At 33.5% G+C, this 21177-nt stretch overlaps 3 protein-coding genes and 1 non-coding gene across 9 annotated transcripts; 3 read left to right on the forward strand and 1 right to left on the reverse strand.

Moving 5' to 3' along the window:
• Positions 1–747: 747 nt before the first annotated feature.
• On the forward strand, positions 748–4664 carry LOC146909500 (translocase of chloroplast 34). Its single transcript, XM_085723967.1, has 8 exons — positions 748–824; positions 1066–1173; positions 1622–1729; positions 1832–1956; positions 2051–2315; positions 3722–3790; positions 3892–4053; positions 4146–4664. The coding sequence occupies exons 2-8, from the start codon at positions 1075–1077 to the stop codon at positions 4308–4310; spliced, it is 993 nt and encodes a 330-aa protein (XP_085580093.1). The 5' UTR covers positions 748–824; positions 1066–1074; the 3' UTR covers positions 4311–4664.
• A 4463-nt stretch (positions 4665–9127) lies between these two features.
• LOC146909501 (myb family transcription factor RLI1-like) lies at positions 9128–14263 on the forward strand. 6 transcript variants are annotated; one of them, XM_085723971.1, is made up of 7 exons: positions 9128–9332; positions 9507–9734; positions 12126–12202; positions 12305–12353; positions 12464–12521; positions 12617–12686; positions 13457–14263. In XM_085723971.1, the coding sequence occupies exons 2-7, from the start codon at positions 9629–9631 to the stop codon at positions 13829–13831; spliced, it is 735 nt and encodes a 244-aa protein (XP_085580097.1). In that variant the 5' UTR covers positions 9128–9332; positions 9507–9628; the 3' UTR covers positions 13832–14263. The 6 variants fall into 6 exon arrangements, with proteins under 6 accessions (XP_085580097.1, XP_085580099.1, XP_085580100.1 ...); XM_085723973.1 differs by having other exon boundaries at positions 12305–12347; XM_085723974.1 differs by having other exon boundaries at positions 12305–12341.
• A 323-nt stretch (positions 14264–14586) lies between these two features.
• LOC146909502 (small nucleolar RNA R12) lies at positions 14587–14667 on the forward strand. Its single transcript, XR_015020826.1, has one exon. It is a non-coding gene; the product is annotated as a small nucleolar RNA R12 (small nucleolar RNA).
• Positions 14668–17564: 2897 nt separating this feature from the next.
• Positions 17565–21169, reverse strand: LOC146909503 (ABSCISIC ACID-INSENSITIVE 5-like protein 2). Its single transcript, XM_085723975.1, has 3 exons — positions 19712–21169; positions 19542–19613; positions 17565–17915 (listed from the first exon to the last, which is right to left on the reverse strand). Exons 1-3 carry the CDS (start codon positions 20519–20521, stop codon positions 17835–17837), a joined length of 963 nt encoding a protein of 320 aa, XP_085580101.1. The 5' UTR covers positions 20522–21169; the 3' UTR covers positions 17565–17834.
• Between the last annotated feature and the right edge of the window lie 8 nt (positions 21170–21177).

Raw genomic sequence — 21177 nt, forward strand, 5'->3', positions numbered from 1 at the left:
TACAAATTATTCCCTCAAACTTTTTGAGATTGACCCATACTTTTCAAATTTAGCCCAAATAAATTAAAATTTATAAAGCCCAAAAATATATCAATGAAGTTTTTTATTACTTTATTCAAACAAAAATATTTAGAAATGAAGACAATATAACCGAATCATTTGAATTGCTTATATTCTTAATGCTTAAAAAAATTATCCATCCAAACACACTCTTACACTTTGTTTGATAAAAATAAGTTATAAGCTCACCGATAAGCTACCTTCAAAAAACATCAAATCGGACTCTTAAGAATTATAAGTATGTTAGATCAATAAGCTAGGCCGATTTGAGGCAAAATTGAGTGAAATTTTATAACAAAACACAACAAAATAAACATATAGTTAGTCACAGTAGAAAAGAGTCACATGCTTCTTTTGACGTTAATACAAATATAAATAAATAAAATCATTTAGCAGTAATTTAAAAACGTAATGAATAAAATTTAATTAATTTTTATTTAATTTTTTTACGATAAATGTTAGTAGTATGTTAATTGTTTTTTTAGGCACTACCAAAAAAAATTGTTTTTTTTAGGAATATGTTAATTGTTTTGAAATTTGATTAATTAACCAAATACTCAAGTTAATTAATTTCACCAAATAAATAATTATTTAAAAAATATTGATTAATTTTTTCTTTGAAAAAAGTAATTTTGGGTGGGGGAGAAAGAAGGCAATAAGACTGTCTATATCGAAACAGTATACTCTGATAGGATAAGGTGGAGGGTTAAGGGCGGTTCTTCCCATCTCTCTCTATCTATCTATCTATCGTCGCTTCCCTTCCGGTAACCATTTCTTCCCAATTCATCAACCGTTGTCTTTCTTCACTTTCACTTCTTATTTTCTTCCCAATTTTATTTTATTTATATAATCATCTTCACTTCACTATTTTCCACCATTTTACTTCTCTCAACCACTATTGTTAGTAATTGTTTCTCTTAATTCTTGTTCATTATACTAATTATTAGGTTTCAATAGAATATGCACTAATTAATTTTTTTTTGTTTGTTCTGTTTGTGGAATTAGTGGAACATTATGGCATCTCAACAAGTTCGTGATTGGTCTGGAATCAATACGTTTGCTCCTGCTACACAAACCAAATTGCTTGAACTTTTGGGAAAACTCAAACAAGAGGTTATTTTTTTATTCATAGAACAAATTTTCATGTTTCTAGTTTTGTTAAAGGGTTTAAGAAACTGTCTGCAATTTTGATTATGGTCGCGAGTCACGCTTTTTGATGTCTCTGTCAGACCACAACTTCAATTATAGGCGAATTATTACGCATTTGACTGCAATTTTTCGTAATACCAACTATGGTTTTAAATTGGGGGTGATGTATTGTGGCAAAATGTTGAGACCTAAAATCCTGTATGTTGGTTGTTGTTGCAATTGGAGTTGCGGACTGCAATTTGAAATCATGATACCAACTTTCGCAATGCAACCAATCACGATTAAAAACCTTGGTTTTGTTTTACTTTTAATTTTACTGTTGTCTCAATGTTTTTAACAAGAATTTGTATTTAAAAGATGGGTTTTTTTTGTTTCCGCTTTGGGAACTTGGTGCATGTTTCGTCTGGCATAGGATGTGAACTCCTTGACCATACTTGTGATGGGGAAAGGCGGGGTTGGAAAGTCTTCAACTGTGAACTCTATCATTGGGGAAAGAGTGGTGACGATTAGTCCCTTTCAGGTATGTCATGAATTGGTACTTTCCTGTGATGGTTTGCAGGGTGGTGGTTTTTAATTTGATATGTTTGCTTGTGTTGTAAAAAACTATTTTTATCTTGAATAGTCGGAAGGGCCAAGACCTGTTATGGTGTCGCGAGCAAGGGCTGGTTTTACATTGAACATTATCGATACTCCTGGTCTTATTGAAGGGGGGTACATCAATGATATGGCACTTGATATCATAAAACGGTATGCTTTTATGTCTGGCATGTAACACGCGCGTGAATCTTTTATTTTTTTTGGGTACTGATATTGTTTTTTCTCTTTACCCTTTTTCTTGTAGCTTCCTTCTGGACAAGACCATAGATGTTCTGCTTTACGTGGACCGGTTAGATGCATATCGAGTAGACAACTTGGATAAGTTGGTTGCAAAAGCTATTACCGACAGTTTTGGCAAAGGAATATGGAACAAGGCTATAGTAGCACTCACACATGCCCAGTTCTCTCCACCAGATGCATTGGCTTATGATGAATTCTTCTCAAAAAGATCTGAGTCTCTATTACAAATTATAAAATCAGGTGCATCCTTAAAGAAGGATGATGTTCAGGTATTTGTCTATCTAACATCTATCCTATCCTTGAAAAATACATCTCAGTTTTGAAAGTTAAAACTGTCAAGGCACCGGAATCGAAGTATTTGGATTTTAAGTTCCTGGATTTTATGATCCATGAACGGGAATACATTGGTTGGCCACTTGGTTGATTATATATATATATATATATATATATATATATATATATATATATATATATATATCCCAAATGCACTCAACCTTATAGGGATATGTTTTCCTAGGACACTTGGCCAATTTATATAATACACCCCTGATGAAATGGGGCAGTTTTTGAACCCATACCGGATTATCCGGCCGGACCTGGTTAACCAATGAATTGGTCCAGTGGCCAGTCTGCTTTTGTAAAAAGTGGATTTGAAACTGTTGAACTGGTTCAATTTATTTGAGAGTTTGTTCTGATAGAGTAAATAAAGATTCATGCCTTGGCTGCTGCATTGGTAGGGTGTTGTTCACCCCTTGAAATTCAGAATTTATTAAAAAATTGGCAATTATAAGAATTGAACCAGGGCGATCATAAAATGTGATGGACTCCCATCACCAAGTCATTTATGGATCTCTGTTTCTTAGTATGGATTTGTCTTCTATTGTATGTTATCCATAGCATCTAGTTACTAACTAATTTGTATTGAGTTGTTGTATATGTCATGAATCAATTCAATGATGTCAGAAAGATCATTTAATAGTTTCCTTTCCTTCTAGTTTTACTTATATATTCATAACAATTTGTTTTCCCATACATTGCATCATTTATTGATCTGGTGTACATATATATGTATGAATAAATTCCAGTTCAACTTCGATTCACCACATTTCATCCTCAATCTTTGACCTTTCCCTCTACTTATGCGGATGTTGTTCAGTTTTAGAAAAATTGGTACCAAAACCTAGATATTCAATGAGAAAAATTCCCATTGTGCTAGTTCATAACTGTATTTCTTCCTGCTACTAGCCTTCTTTATTACTCTACTCGTTGATCTCTCCGTAAAGAGTAGCAGCCTTTTGGTTCTCTGTTGAATGTTGGGTGAATACAAACACAGCATTCTTGCATTCTCATGGGCTGTTCTTTCAGTCTAAACTAAGTTATGACACACGGTTTCATTTAGGGTATTTGTTTATGGATGTTCTGTGGGTTTGTAGAGCATCGTGCGATTGTGAAAATTACTTTATTTGTGAATGGTTAATTTATTATATGTTTATTACTTGCTTTAAAAGTAGGGTTCTGTCCAGGTTCTCTCTTTTTTTTTGAGAGGTTCTCTCTTGTTTATCTTTTGTTTCAATTTAATGTTGATGTTAATAATTATTATTTGTTGCTTGTCACAAACATTGTGTGTGTGACTCATAATTTTCATGCTGGTATTTTGCCTTTTTCTTAACCCTAGGCTTCTGCCATTCCTGTTGTCTTGATCGAGAACAGTGGGAGGTGCAACAAAAATGAAACTGATGAAAAGGTTGGAGATTTGCTTCATGGCATTCACATTTCCTTATATCCTCTTCTATCAACCCATTTATCTTGCTTAATCTGATTGAGAAAATGTGTGCATGGTGACAGGTTCTTCCAAATGGGATTGCTTGGATTCCTCACCTAGTCCAAACAATCACAGAAATTGCATTGAACAAAAGTGAGTCTATTTTTGTTGACAAGAATTTGATTGAAGGACCGAATCCAAATCAGAGAGGAAAAATATGGATTCCTGTCATATTTGCTCTACAGGTAAGCTTTTGAACTTTGAGGCATATCTTGTTTTCCCTTTATAAACGTCAGGAGATTCTTCCTTTTGTTTATTTTATTCTTCCTCTCTGCAGTTCTTGGTTTTCATGAAGCCTATAGAAGCACTGATCAAGAACGATATTGCTAATGAGAAAAAGCCCTCTTGGGAGACACGTGATGTCGGTGTTCAGAAAGAAACGCGTGAAGGTGGTCAGAAAGATACGCGTAAAGAGAAGCGTGGTGCAGGTTTTCGGAGATGAGATGATCTGTATTAGTTGTGCATGTCTGCCTTCTCGTGAAAATCTGTGAAGCTTTAGCCATCACTGCTGACACATCCTTTTTGTATCTGTTTTGTTGAATTTAGTTGGTGTTTTCATGTACTGCAATCCCTATTAGCGTGCGGCATAGGAATTTGTCTGTGATTTAGAGGATGACTTGTTTTATGTGAATTCAGTTTGATAGGATTTGATGTATTAAGCTAGCACTAGATGCAGCTACTATCATTGTTTGTTTAAATATCCTTTAACTATTAAAACCATCCCCAAGTTTGATTCTTCAAGGATTTATGGGTCTTCATTGGAATCTATCTGTGAAATGAAATTTCAGTTGCTTTATATTTTGAATGGTGATTATAGAACTCTGCTGTATTACTAAACGAGGTTAATCCATGGACCATGGCCTCTTGGATTGTTAATATGCATCAAAAGAAGCTTTAACTTCTTTTGAGGGCATGCTGAAATCACATCTTAGTGAGGATAATGTTTTGCTAACCCAACAATATGTCTAGTGTGATTTCTTTAATATTATTTTCCTCGCCACAACCATTGCAAGACCCGCCTGGCGTAGGTGGTGTTAGTCACACATAACATGTAACATAATTATTGCTTACACAGCTACATGCACATTATCTTATACCTTGACATTCTGGCCTCCCAGCTTGTAGAGACCATGCAAAATAAGGTCTTGCGCTGTCTCGTCGCTATTTACTTTCAAACCATCACAACAAGAGGCTTTGGAGCATTTAGACGTCAGTCTTTCATATCCACTGAATATAATTTTTATGATCAATGTTTCGGTGCTGTGCAAACATTGAAATGGCATGGTCGATGGTTATTTCCAAAGTATGTAGTTATTTATTTGACGTTCCATCCTCCTAGACTACGTTAGTTTAGTTCTTAAACACCATATATCTAGGAATTAAGAAATAATGTATCGTTGTCTGGTCTCATAAATCTTGGTTTAAAAGAGACTGCAAGTCTATGATGAAGAACAACCAAAATTGACATAGAGAATGCCGTCAACTTATTACACGTAACATGCAACCTCCACAGCCTGGAATTAGACACTATTTAGAATAATAGATAGAGAAATGACATATGTACAACCATTTTGGTGACAACTTTGGCTCTGTTTGGTAAAAACAAAGAATAGCTTATAAGTTAGCGATAGCTTATAGTTGATAGCCGATGACCGATAGCTTATAGCGGATAGGCGATAGGCGATGACTTATAGCCGATAAGCTAATTAAAGTGTTTGGTAAAATTAGCGGTTCAACTAGCCGATAAATATAAAATGACATAAAAGGACATTCATGATTCGTAATAAAATCTATTTAACTAATAGTATTTTAGATATTTGAAAAATTCTTGTTTTTTTAAAAAAATTGGTAATTTAAGTATTTATATATTATTAAATTAGTTTCTTTTTTTCCTAAAATTTTATTTTGAATTATTTTTCATTTCAGTTTTTATACTTTATAAAAAATTTAAGTGTAAAGTTTTATTTTAAATCAAAATACAAAATAATATACCCATAAGATTAAAAAAAAAAGTGCTGAAGGAAAAAAACAAAGATGCGTATATATATATTGAAGGGACAAGTTGTATATATATACAACGATAACATTTTTTTTTAGAAAAAGAAATTGCTATAAAAAAAATCGTATATTAATTTGAAGTACCCACTCGATGTTGTACGTTAAGGTAATAGCATCATTTTGTTTTAAATTATATAAGTAATATTATTATTATTAAGGGTAAAAGTGGATTTTAATTAAAATAATAAGGGTAAAACTGAATTAAAAGTGAGACGCTATAAGCTCAAACGCTACTTGAAGTAGCTTCGAAAAATAGCTTATAAGCTCGAAATAAGCTATAAGCTCGTTGTAAAAAAGCGTTACCAAAAAGAGCTTTTTTTGTCGACGAGCTTATAAGCTATCACTATAAGCTATAAGCTCTTTTTTGGGTGTTACCAAACGGACCCTCTATCTTTTATTCTCATTGTGTTTTTATCTTCTCCTCATCTTCTTTTTATTATTTTTGTCCCAAAAGAAGAGAGAAGAAAATGTTGTCTCAAAAGTTACTATGTGTATGTTTGATTCCACTTTTAGAGGGGTCAAACTTGATGCTAAAGACAGGATTTGTAACTTTAAATTATATGTCTTCAAAGTGACATTATAAACTCTACTAAGTTGTCGACGAGTTTTTTTCCGTACGAGCTTATAAGTTATCATCTATAAGCTATAAGCTCTTTTGGGTGTTACCAAACGTACCCTCTATCTTTTATTCTCGTTGTGTTTTTATCTTCTCTTCATCTTCTTTTTATTATTTTTGTCCCAAAAGAAGAGAGAAGAAAATGTTGTCTCAAAAGTTACTATGTGTATGTTTGATTCCACTTTTAGAGGAGTCAAACTTGATGCTAAAGACAAGATTTGTAACTTTAAATTATGAGTAATGATATTTTGACATCCATTTGATGACAACTTTGTTGACAACCTTGTTTTTCTCACTTCTTATTGGTCAAAAACAATGGAGAGAGAAAAAGGAAGAGAGAGGATAACAACATCATGTGAGTATGAGAGAGAAAGTTGTCAAAAGTTGTCAAAAAGTGGTTGTCAAAATATCATTTCTCTTAAATTATATGTCTTCAAAGTGACATTATGAACTCTACTAAGTTGTCCATTCCATTTTTTACGATGGGAAAGTAAACATTTTCTACATCATGCAGCTTGACACCAAAATGAGTTACTCTTAATAAGACTTGAAAAAACCAACCCTTACAAACGACATCTTTCCTTACAAAACCAAGACTTTACCGAACATACACAAGTAAATGACTCTTGAACCATACACAAGTTTTCTTTTAGATACACAGGTTTATTTTTTATTATTGGATTCATAAATTACATCATATTTTATGTAACGATAAAAATTATTGATCCAATTATTAAAATAACTTTATGCATGATACAAGACTTATCTTCATTTTTGCACTATAAATTTGACCCAAAACTAAATGAAGTATTTTGAAGTTTAATTTAGGGGAGAAATATGAATACATTTGTTTTATGGTTATTTAAATAAAAATAAACTATTGATTTGGTCTCTATACTATCATTCTCTCACCAATTTAATTCATAAACTATAAAAATGTACCCCATGAACTATTTTTTATTTAAATTAATCCCTCATTTTCTTTAATAATAATAGATAGAATGATAATTCAGTAGACTATCTTAATAGATTAAAAATAGTTTAGAGCCTACTTAGAGCATCTCGAATGACAAAGTTGTAAGGAACTCAAATTTGGTTCCATAACCACTCTTCATCACCTCGTTTATTTTTACGTTTGAAACAATGCAAGCACGCGTTCATTCGTATCCTACAATTTCTAACTTTTGTATTTTCATGTTAGACCAACATTAAAACGCGATAAATTGACCCCAAACGTTGTTCCAAACACATACTCAATGGCTCTCACGATGCGACATCACATATATTGCTCCAATGATAAAAAAAAATTAAGATATTTTGTGAAACTCACACTTTAAATGATTTTTTTATCTGCAACTTTTAACTTGAGAAAATAAACCAACTTAAAATTTAATGATGCAATAACTTATTTAAGTTACTTCAAGCATTTCTTTAATACACACTGCCACATTAAAGCATCTCTAAAGGACATAATCTAAGTAATCCACTTATCTCTAATTTAGTAGGCTCTGTTGTAACCAAAAAATATTTATACAATCCAAGATATTTTTACTTCAATGGTGCATATTTAAGCAATTCATAAGATGCAATAGCTTAATTAATTCTTTTGTTGGTCGATTACAAGAACAATTAATTTTACATTCGTATGGAACGGTAGCTTAGGTACTATGTATTTTTTTATGGAACCTTGATTGCCATGTGGAATTGTGGATATACTCCAACGAAAACAAAAATTATGTAATGGTTGCATAGTGTTTGAAACTCATTGACGAAACTCTTGTTAAAGATTCTCTTATGGTTCCTCCAATGATGAAAAGAAAAAATGAAAATTCATTTAGATATATTCATTAAAGATGCTCTTACGGTCTGTTTGGTATGACATAATTTTGAACTTATAACTTATGTCATATAAGCTTATTTGACATAAACTATAAGCTCAAAATTATAAATTTATAGCTTATTGAAGATGCTCTGTTTGTTAAGAATAGTGTTTTTTGATAAACTTATCAAAGTAACTTATTGCTTAAAATTTATAATTTATCATTTTTTATCTAAATTTAATCCCTGTAGTCTAAATTGAAAATAATTAAATTCATTAAATATATCACTTTTATGTCATTTCATATTTACAAGTTAATTCAACCTCTAATTATATTAAACAATATAAATTCGTTGCGAACTTAACTCAATCGGAGAGATAATGTATAATATATGCAATGCTCGGCGTTCAAACCCCGAAAAAAAATACAAATTCAATCTACAAAACAATCTTATTGTTATTCTCTATAAATTTATTTGATGTAAGCTAACTTATAACTATTTACTATTTTTTATAGGCTAAATATAAATTTATGATTTCTCTCAAAATAAATAAAAAACGAAAAAGATGCTCTAATGTAGAGAGATGAGAATCTTTCGAGCCTTGAGAATGAGGGAGAGGTAAACGGCATTCGTCGTGACATACAAACTTTTTCCAAATAAAAACCCAAAAAGTACGAACGACACGTGACAAACGCGTGGGACCCTCCACCATTGTTAACGACACCTTCCAATTAAAACGCCGCCGTCCGTTCATTTCAACGCTCATTTTCTCTCTCTAAATTTCAATCATTTCCTCAATCACAAAAAAAAAAAAAAAAACTCATTGTTTCTTTCACAAACACCACTAATCCTCAATCTCATTACACTTTCCCGAGAAAATCAAATCCCTATTTTCTCTCTCTCTCTCTTTCTCTTTCCGGCAAAATTCGAAACCAGATTCTGAATGCTTCAATTTTAAGCTTCTCGCTGGTAAATTTTAGAATTTGTGTTCATCAATTGACCTAGAAACTTTCCATTTGACTTGGATGAATTTAATTTAATTTGATGATTTTGATTTTATTTTGATTTTTTTATTGTTGAGAAATTTAGCTTAAATTGAAATTTAATTAATTGTTGTGTTTTTTTGTTGTGGATTGTTGTTAGTGTGAGTATGTATCATGCAAAGAAGTTTCCGGAGGAGACGATGATGCTACATAAATCTCAAGGCGGTGGTGGTGGTGAACAGTTTGCAAATGGTGGGGGTTTGAATGGATCTGCTGTGAAAAATGTTCAACCTGCTGGAGGTGGTGGGAAGCAGCGTTTGCGTTGGACGTCCGATCTTCATGACCGTTTTGTCGATGCTATTACGCAGCTTGGTGGACCAGATAGTGGGTATTTCTTTTCATAATTGAGATTAAGATGTGTTGTTTTTGGAGTGAAAATGTTTCTTTTTGATTGTGTTTAGGTTTTAGAAGTTAGGAGGAGTGTGGAGGGAAAGGGCTTTTTGGATGGAAGAGTTAGTGTATATTTATATTATGGTGGGCATGTCAGAATCACGATGTCACACATGATTTTGCAGAAGCTACAAAGTTTAACTGTTGGAAAATCACAGTGGGTCACTGTGATTCTAACATACCTACAATGATACTAAACATAGGCTAAACCTTCTAAATTGGGAGAACCTAGAAAAAAGCACAGCACAGGAGGAGGATGACTTTGGAGGGTTTTAAAAATTCTCTTGAAATCTAAACCCTTTCTGGTATCCTAAACCCTCCCTTCCCCCTCGCCTTCCAAACAAGTCTAAACCCTTTTTAGCATGTTCTAGCAATTTGCAACAACATGAAAAATGAAATGCTTTACGGGAATTGCTAGTCATATTATTAAATAAGTAATGCATGCGTAAGGGTCATTAGTTTAAAATGATAAAGGTGCTTATTTTGTTTTGTTGAAAGCTGTGATCAATTTATTCCTGCAAGACTGTAACTACATGGGTATTTGCACATTTTGTTACTTGCATTCCAAGGTTTGAGTTGTGCACCAATTGACAATACAATGTTGGAGTGTATGGGTTGAGTTCAATTTAGTGTCGCCATTAAATATGAGAGTTAATGTTGGATTGAGTTCAATTTTGTGTGGCCATTAAATATGAGAGTTAATGCTACTTTTTGAATCATACCTTATATGATTCGGTAAATAGTGCTTTTTTGTACTTGTAATATGGGGTCAATCGAGTTTTAGTCCTTGCAATTTCTTTTTGATTCCACTACTAATGTTTTAATTTCTTCCAGTTTTAGTCCTTGTTAGAATCTGACCTTCCAAAAATGCTGATTTGGCATGCTGATGTGGCTTTATTAATGAAATGTGGTATTTTGTAATTACTAAGTCAGCAAAATGAATTTAACTATAACGAAAAACTGAATTTATCTAAAAAACCAAATGAAAGTACATATTCTGTGGACCCTAAATTGTATTCACAGCAGCTGTTATCAAAATTGCACGATTTGTGAAATAGCCTAGATTGAATCTCGTGATGGGTCAGGTGAAGATTCTCAAGAGAAGCAAGAATTTGAGTCCCGATACGTGACGAAGAGGGAGGAATGTTACCATTTGGTCTTGGGATCCACCGATCGGCTTGGTCCGGTCCCTCAAACGGTAAAGAAGCAGTTTAGGGTACAAGAATTGACGAGGGAGTTCCACACAAGACCAATTTCTGTTGCGTCCTCACTGTCGAGTTATGTACCTATTCCAGAATTTCTCGGGAGGAGAACAGTTGCCGTCAGTGGTGATTCGTAGCGGTTTCTTTGTTTGATTAGTTGATTAATTCTGTTTTGTGGAATATCTATGTTTATGATGATGTTTGATTGCGTGATACACGAAGAAGGTTTTGTTTGCTCGCATGGTCCCGATGATGATGGGCTTCTTTGCTCTTATTTAGAGATGGTCATTGAGTGCAGGGTAACTAAGAATGTTATGGAAGAAACTTGTAGGCAAAAGAAGAGTGCTAAGCTTGTTGGGTTGTTCAAGATTTAGCTTTCAGTTTATGAAAGGGAGAAAGGGCTTTGTTTTAGTTGGTTTTTAGGTTTCCTATATAAACTCTTTTTTTTTTTTGTTATTTTCAAAATTCACTTTGCTGAATAAGTAATTGACAAAATACCACTTTTCATTAAAATACCACATTTCATTAATAATGCAACATCAACATTTCTATAAGGTCCGATTTCAACAAGGACAAGGGCTAAAAGTGGAAGAAGCTTAAATGTTAGGGCTGGCTGGAATCAAAAAGAAAATATAGAGGCTTGAAACACTATTAACCCTATATGAAATGACTTTGAAGTTTTAGTTTGCATGAAATTCAGTTTACCATTTAAAACCTTCATAATGACTCTGAAGATTTATTGAGATATGATATCTGCACAACCATTTTGGGACAACCTTTTTTCCCTCATCTTTTGAGATAAAAACAATAAAGAGAAAGATGGAGAGAGAGAGAGAGAGAGAGAGAGAGAGAGAGAGAGAGATTTGTCCCATAAGTTGTCCAAAATGGTTGTACAAATATCATTTCTCTTTCAATAAAGACTTCCATTTTTTATTCCTTAACTACTTTTCTCTGGGCACCAGTTAGCAGAACCTTTTTTTAATATTTTAGTGGATGGTTTTACTTGATGTATAATCATTGATGGAAGGGGCCACACTTTTTCTTACCTTTTCTGTTTTTGCTTTTACCAGATGACAATAGTTTAGCTAATTTCCTAGACCTTTTTAATTTTAAATTATTCATGACAGGAGCAACACCGAAAGGTGTTTTGAGAGTGATGGGTGTGCCTGGACTGACCATTTATCATGTTAAAAGCCATTTACAGGTATCAATATGTGGTCTAATTATTCTTTTGTGTATGTGCTACAATATTTTACTAATTTTACATGGATTCTAATTTTTTCCTATTATATATCACTACATGTAGAAGTATCGCCTGGCGAAGTACTTGCCTGAATCACCAGGTGATGGTAAAGGTGCCTTGTTTTTTCTTGCGCTTCGTAGTTCCTAAAAAGTTATGAGAAATGTCATGCTGTTTTGATTTCACATTTTCAGTTGACTCAAGAGTTCTTTTTTGGACTTTCAGATTCTAAAGATGAGAAAAGGAATTCTGGAGACAGCATTTCTGGCGCTGATTCTTCCCCGTGGGTGTCTTAGTTGTTTTCCGAAGATAATTTGTAACTCCTTCACTTTGACGCCTCTACCTCTAACATTTTAATAAAACAATCGTGCCCTGCAGGGGATTGCAAATCAATGACGCACTACGAATGCAGATGGAGGTTCAAAAACGTCTGCATGAACAGCTTGAGGTTTGTTACCTAGCTATGCTATCAGTATAAATAAGGAGGATTAGTGTTTACTCTTTGTGTATCAAATAAATCATAATCATCAATCATATCTATTAGTTAACAATCCAAAGTCTTCATTTTTCTCTTTATGTAAAACCCATAACTTCAACAATGATTAAACTTGGATGCTATGCCCAACCATCTTTTATTTATCATCTGTGAGTGTTAACTAATAGTTAAAACATGAGTCATTTTTCATTTTGTTTATTGATATAAATTACAACTTGTTTGTTGCATGTATCTTGAAGAAAATAACTGATTAAGCATCCATATGGCTGATTTGAGTGATTGATTTAAGTTTTAACTTACCGCAAAACTTCAAATGTTTCTATTGTAATTTGAAGAGCGATCATTACATTAATGGTTCAACTATTAATTTCAAGTTAAATTTCTTCACGGACCATTATTTTAGATGAAACTACATTGCAATTGAACAGAAGTGCTTAACAATTTTTTTGCCTGCAATTTTTATATAATTCTTTTAAATACGTAGATTGTGTCTGTTTGATCTGAGAGTCATGCATCTTGTGTCCTGGGTAATCCATCACTTATCTATTAAATAAGCCTTCTGACAATGAAGAATTATAATTAGCTTCTAATTTGCCTCGGACTCAGGATTTAAGTGTGATAATAAGATGATTACTGTTTGTTAAATTTTATAGTATTGTGCTTCTATGAGTGAGCATTTCTGGTAATGGTAAAGCCGTGCATTTACTTCCTTGATATTCCAGGTTCAAAAGCAATTACAAATGAGAATTGAAGCCCAGGGTAAATACTTGCAGAAGATCATAGAGGAACAGCAGAAACTAGGTAGTACCTTGGCAGCATCGGAAACACTTCCGCTGTCCCATGATAAGCAAAACCAGCCCCTATCAGAGCCTTCTGGGTCTAGTGATGCCCTTGCAGGCACTTTTTCTCCCCATAAAAAACAGAGAATTGATGAAGGTTCAAAGGATGGCTTCACTGCATCCCAAGTTACAAGAAAGACTGCTCAGAAGAATGATTGTGATGTTGGTCCTTTGGATCCAAACTTGTATGAAGACGATGCTGGCTATGGATTTGATTTGGAAACAGAAAATGACGACGGCAATGAGAGTGAGCAGTAAGAATTAGTTTCTGTTTGTAGGTCAACATGTGTCTTATTGTAATATCTAGTAGAAAATACAATCCTGTTTTTGTAAATTATATATTCCATGCAATCCATTTGTATATATTAATGTAGAAGTAGATGCATTCTTCTCTCCTGTCGTGAGAGTGGTAAACACCCGCACTCTCGGTCAACAGAAATGCATTGACATGCATTGTACATGTGGTGATGAATGCTGGGAGTTAGTTGCACACTTGTCATCATTTATTATGTTCGGTTTGTTTTTGTCTTCCATGTCAATATCAAGCTTGTCAATTAGTGACGGCATTGTTTGATCTTTGTAGTCAACTTGTGGTATATAACTTGGTGATTGTTGTAGTCCAAGATATTAACAAGTTTCACTTTACATCAATTTCGTGATACTATAAAGTTAGACATTGTGTTACTGTTATGTTAGATGTTGTTTGGCTTATACTCAGAGTCGTGTTAATATGGGCTGCCTTCCTTTATATGACATAATCATATTTTAAGCCTCCCGATCCAAATAAGAGATACCATTTAACACATTTTATGTTTGATACTTTTTCTATATTCTTACTATGTCTACTTGAAAAGAAAAGGAGCAAGGGTTGTAAAATAATTTAATTTACTAATACTCTTTAAAAGGAAAGGTTTGTGTTAGACAGGTGAAAGCTAGTTGAATCTCTGTCATGGACTATTTATAACCATTTCAATACCAGGACACGTTTCTCCTCCCTCATTTATGATATATGATGCTGAATTCGATAAAAAATTCAATTGGATTCCCATTGATATTTTTATCTGTGAGATTATAACCAGCTACATCTTACAACATCAATTAGGTGACAGACTTATTTGGAAGCTGGAAAAGTGGTTGTTATTCCGTTCGTAGTGTTGAGAACAGTGGGTAACTCTAATCGAAGACGGCAGGGGTATTGGAGCGGCATATGAAAGCTAAAAACGCCTCCAAAAGTCAAGATTTTGGTATGGAGAATTTGTAGAGGATAATTTCCTACCCGAGTTAAACTGAACAGCAAGAGGTGTCACATGTACTTGTGTGTTGCGTAATGAGGCAAATGAGGACAGCTACCGTCTTTTTTTTTTCCAATGTTCGACAGCGGTCAACATGTGGCAATCAAGTGGACTTTGGAGAAGCCTTAATCCTTTGGTACAACAATAACACATTTCTGGAAGATCTAATATTTGCATTTTTGCAGCACGGTAGCAGCAATCAAGTGGAGAACTTAGCCACTATTCTTTGAAGTTTGTGAAAGAGCAGAAATCTCCGGATTTGGCAAGAAACTACAGAAACGAACATCAGTATTTTGGAGAGAGCAAAGCACTTATTAGAGGATTGGCGTTACACGAACAGAACTCAAACTACACACGCTTCTGGTACACTTTATAGCAGGAGCAACAATATCATGTCAATGGTACAACAGAACAGCCGAACAGCAGAGCAAAAATAGCGAAAACCTGCAAGTGGGAGGCTAAAATGTTATGTGGATGATTCCTTCTCAACATCCCGCAACAGAGTTGGGATAGGTATGTGTATTCGAGATGAAGAAGAATGGTATGTGCTGTCCAAAACTCTATGGATTACTCCCTTATGTTTTGTGAAAGTTGGCAAAGCTTTGGGACCATATCACACTATGTTGTGGATTAATGACTTACAATTAACGAATGTCGACTTCGAAGTGGACTCAAAGGAAGTCGTTGATTATTATGTTAGGAATAGAGGTGATATTACCAAATTTAGTTTAACTTATTAGGAGACAAGTGAATGAGGTCGTCCAGGCTTTAACACATATAGTCACATCTCGTGTACCACATTGTATTACCGACTTGATATCTAATGAAATGCTATAAGCACATTTCGCCGTCTCTAAAAAACAAAACTTGCTTCATATTCATTTATACATTTATATAAGTTTGTTTTTCCCCCAAATTTTCATATATTCACTTAACGTGTGATCTAATTATTCGTTTATCTTGTTTAAGAATAACCGACATATTTACATTTTAAAAATAATATGAATTTAGCCGATTTAATTGACGAGTGATATTTAAACAACTAAAATATGACAACTTTTGGGACATCATATAAATATACACATAAAGTAAATGTTTATTTAATTAAAAGAGAAAAGAAAAAAATTAATATTACATTTTAGACAACTTATAAGCTGTCAAAATAACTTTTCTCAATCTACTTAGCTTGGGAAATATGTGGTTGATGCTTTAAATATAGTAAAAGGCAAGTGTTCACCAAATTCAAAACAAACCTAGGAGTAGATGCAAACGAGAAAGGAAATAATATGAAAAAGATGAAAGTTTTGGTCTCATATATCGTTGAAGTGCAAGTACACATCTCATTCTGAAGTTGATCTTTACTTTTTGTAAGCCGTATTTGACTATTGAACGTTCACTCGAAACTTCTAAATTGTGTATTTTTATTATTATTCTAAATGCCTTTGAGTGATCGATTACTTGAAAATTTTCAAGAATGATTTTTTGTACACTATGAACACTTGTTGATATTTTATGTGAGAATTGAGAAACCTTAATCTTGGAACTTGTTTTACAGAGTTGTCTTCTGAATATGATATCACGCTTCTTTAACAAGTACTATCTTCTATTTAATTATGTGAAAGTATCTCTTATGTAGTGACACATTATGTTACTCCTTTTAATAAATGTCTGGACTATGAGGTGTTAGTTATGGACTTATCTATTATCAAGAATTTGAAAGAAAGTTAAAAAGCTTAGAAGTTAAAGTCTTCTTTCCTAGAACAAGTCCTAGAAAAACCAGCTAAATACAACATTGTGATCATCCATACCACTTTGAGGGTACCTTCCAAGTTTTGACTTGCCCCCACCAATTTTGAGTTCCTACATTAAGGTTACTGATAGCTTTTTCTTGTCTTAAACATTCATTCCACTAGCACAGACAAAATCCTATACGTTCAACAATAATAAGGCAAGCACAATTTGCGTGGCCTTTTTTAAATGAAAATCTAGTTACACAAAACGTTGGAAGATAAAAATTTAAATGCAACATATATACATATTTTACACGATCAAATATTATGTATGAAACTTAATTTTTTGTCTCACTGAACAACCAATAAAACTTAACAGCAATGAGCAATGGAAATTTACAATCACGAATAGAGAGGTTAACTAATTTAGCCAAAGGTTTGTTTATTCGTCAAACTTTTTTTTGGCCAAGGTTTAATTATTATATCTTTTTCATCAATGCAAATAGACCAATTTTACTTTTAATCTGTTTTTTAGTCCCTAAAACGTAAAAAAGTTTGGCATTTGATCCATATTGTTTTGACTTTAGTCTCTAATATTTATTCATGTTGGTAATCCCAATAGTATATAGAGTTTATAGGCCATATTAGTACCAAAAATAGTTTAGTGCCAAATAACAGTCTGTAATATTAATTTCAACAAGAACAAACAGTTTGGTACCAAAAACATAATTTCATTTAGTTCAAGGAGTAAAACAAGTTCAAAACTAAAATCAAAAGCTGATAACTTTTCATGGATGAAAAAGTTATTTAAGTCTTTTGCAAAAATACCATCGGACATGTGCAGCACTTGTTTTAGCAGACAAAAAGCATTCCTCATGAAGTTAGTTTAAACCAAAAAAGTTTTGCTAGTCACAGACAGTTTTTAGTTGCACTCGCATTCGCACCACACAGACAACAGGACCCCCAAAATGGTAATAAAGCCATAATGTGTTCCGTTCAAAATTACACTGATGCATATATATAGTGCTGGGTAAACTGAAAGTCTGGCTTATAAAATGTACATACAGGAAAACACTTTCGAAGAGGGTATATGCCAGCGATAATTAACCGTAGCATTCCCCAGAAGAAAAATAGCTTTCCAGTTGTTGGATACTTGAGCGTTCAAATATATGTAGCAAATGCTAAAGAACTGCTGGAGCGCTTGGAAATTTTGCTAGGAACTCATTTGCAATAAAGTCTTCAAAGGGGAGCTGAGCTAGTTCTGCGAAGCTGATGCTTAGGGTCTGGTGGTGGCATACTTGGCAATACTCTCTCTATCTCCTGCATGAAAGATTCACTAGAGAGTTAATATGAGAAGAGATAAATCATCTAGATTCATACCAAATCACTTTTTAGAGATCAGCACAAAAGCTGAGTTATTCCTAATTGAATTACTTAAGGTTGCAGACATAGATAGTTCTGGCGCACAGTTTAAATCTTACAAATTTAAATCATTCTAGAACAGTACTATTAAAAAAGTCGACATAAATCAGAGATAAATGATCAAGGTTATTACTACTGATAGCTTATTTTATTCAATGTGAGTTTATGTTTTCTATATTAGCATCAAATCTTAGAGAATTGACTTGAAATTTTGTCACCAAGACAAACTGCACACTACTGTTAAACAGATCATAAAGCAAAAAGGTAGTCCATAGTCCAGCTAGGTTTAACCATCAAAATCACCACATCATTTTTATTATATAGATGTTTTCAGAAATGGAATGAAGGAAGCTCAAACTCTATTCTCATGTTTGCCTCTTTGTCATCTAGACCACAAATTCTCAACAAAACAAAAAAAGTCATCATCACAACTCTTGATTTGAAACATTAAAGTAACCTTTGAAGTCATGGAGGACAGAGTGTTAATAATAATACCCTCCAAAACAATATTCAGGAAAGGATAAATATTAATGGCATGTCAAGATCCAATCAACTAACAAAAGCTTGTGATAGGTATATTATATTTCCAGCTTTAGAAAAACAAAGTCAGAAATCACCATTAAACAAGAGTACTTTCTATCAAATGGAGGAAATGTTCAAAAATCTGCGGCTCTTTTAGTGGCAACACAAGAAATTAGGCACAGAGATTAAGTCCCAATTTTGAAATAATGAAAACTTAACAATGTATGAAGTAGGACAGGATTGAACAGAAGGAAAACAGAGAGTCTGATAAGACTAAAAGCAGCTCAGCAATCTAATGGTATGGGTTTCAATGGTATAATAACTAACCAGGGGGAAAGATCAAATGAAAGCTATGCAGGATAAACATAAAAATCTGTCGTTCATGTAGTGTATGATCATAATTACATGTCTCAATAAAAGCTAAATGGTTAGTATAGATGCATTTGCAATTTCTAAGCCAGATTATCTCATAAACTTTCGTGTAAAGATCCATTTCCGGTTAAAGCCAAAAACCTTCTATATGATTTAACAAAATTGACAGGAAACTCAAATACTTTGATTCGCTTCTTTCCAAACTGACTTCCATGGTTAGCATGGTTGCAAAAGCCAAACAAGCAACATCAAAATGGCAGCTACTAATATCAAATGATGAAATTTTGTTTCACACTGAAAATATTTGTTTAATAATTTTTGTAGATACTCCACACAAAGCTTAATAAGCAAAATAGAGATTCATGTTAAGGTGAAAAACTTCAAGAAAGAATAAAGGAATAATAACGCTAACTGAAACGGTAAACCAGTTATTGAATCATATTTTTGAAAGTTCAACCAGTGTAAACATTCTATTTCTTAAGCAAGCACCGGCCAGTTGAAGTCCTCATTAACTAACATTTCAACCACTCATTGCCTTCACAAGATGGTAGAAAAAAACTAACCAACAAATGTCACACCAGACAAAGGAATAAAGTATAGATGCAAACTGGCAATGAAAATGAAACATACATGTAATCTTTTAAGCCTTTCATTCTCTTCTTCTAAATGTGACACTTTGATCTCCAGCTCTTGCGTGTAAGCCTGTTCGTTGACACCACACACACAAATATATGTCATTGCTCTAACCATTAACAAAAACAATGACTACAAATGACAAACATCATACAAAAAAATATAACCTGTTTTCTAGCCCGCGACCGAGCTGCAGATTCCCTATTTTTAATCATCCTCTTCTGCCTCCTCTCCACAGTTTTCTCAACCACAACACCAGAGGCAACCCTTTTCCTACCTTGAGTTTGTGTATCTGATGAAGTAGCCATTAAAGAAGACGGTGACAAACTCACCATTGCTTCAGTGTATCCTGCATCCAAAACAGGCTGTTGAACCACATGACCAGTCATATAACCTGCAAAACCAGTCATCATATTATTCTGATGATTTTGATGCTGATGTTGTTGTTGTGGTTGCTGCACTGAAGGGACTTGGTACTGCATCCAATGACCATGCTGGGATGTATTTTGTTGCTGCTGTTGAGAATCAACCCTTCCTGACATAGCATTATCCTCACTAGGAAATGATTCAGTGGCCACACCAGCTTTCATCAAGAAATCCTCCAGAGTCATCTCACCAAGTGTAGCTGTTCTCCTATCCTGAGTAGCACTCTTCTTCTGTTGCATATCTCTCCAAACCTCATCAATAGTTTTCTTACTAAGATCACCAGAAAGTGTCAATGGATTCATAGATGACCCAGAAGCCAGTTGACCATGCTGCATGTAACCATCACTGGTTCCAGAATCCAACCCAGAACCTTGAGCAGCTTCAGATGTCCACAAACTCTTCAGCAACTCATCTAGATTCATGCTTCCTAAGGGTTTCCCTAAATTTCCAAGCTGATTTTGAACCTCATCAAATGTGAGATTGTACAAAGATCCTTCCCTAGCCAAAGTTCCAGTCTTTTGTTCTTGGATTGCTCCTCCATGAGATCCCATTTTCAAAAACCACAAAATCACCCCTACAACCCTATATGCTTAATTTCATTTCCCAAAAAAAAAAACCCAAAAACCCAGAACTCAACTGCAACAATCTAAGACAAAAACCCAGATGAAAAAAGAGTTTTTTCAGTGATTTTTACATCCAAATGAACAAACTTTACACTAAATTTGAAACTATAGAAACAAAAACAAACCAATTTGTCTTGGATTTTTGAGATGTGGTAAGAGTAACTCTAAGACACAATTTCACAAACACAAAGCATGCTTTGAAAAATGGGGTGAGTGAAATTTGGTTCTAGAAGAATAAACAAAGGTGGGTAGGATCAGATATCAAAGAAAATTATAGAAAATGATATATAAAATGATGAAAAAACAGAAACTTTAAGATTAATACTGTTATAATTTATGACATGTCATCATTACTATAATAACAACAACTATGAAACAAAGAACAAAAACCTAAGACTAAGATTGAAAGTGAAAAAGAAACATTTTTGGTCTAAGAAACATTCTCTGAACTAACATTGCTTAAAATGAAAAGAAGAATTTAGAAAAAAGAATAAATAAATTGATTAATTTAGGAAAGTGTTAAGAATAGACTGTTCTGACTTTCTAACTTAAAACAAAAATACAAAAGCAAAATCTGAAGGGTA

Source organism: Medicago sativa, chromosome 7, assembly GCF_051527215.1.
Source record: "Medicago sativa cultivar Bolivia chromosome 7, Bolivia_mono, whole genome shotgun sequence".
NCBI classification, from domain to species: Eukaryota; Viridiplantae; Streptophyta; class Magnoliopsida; order Fabales; family Fabaceae; genus Medicago; species Medicago sativa.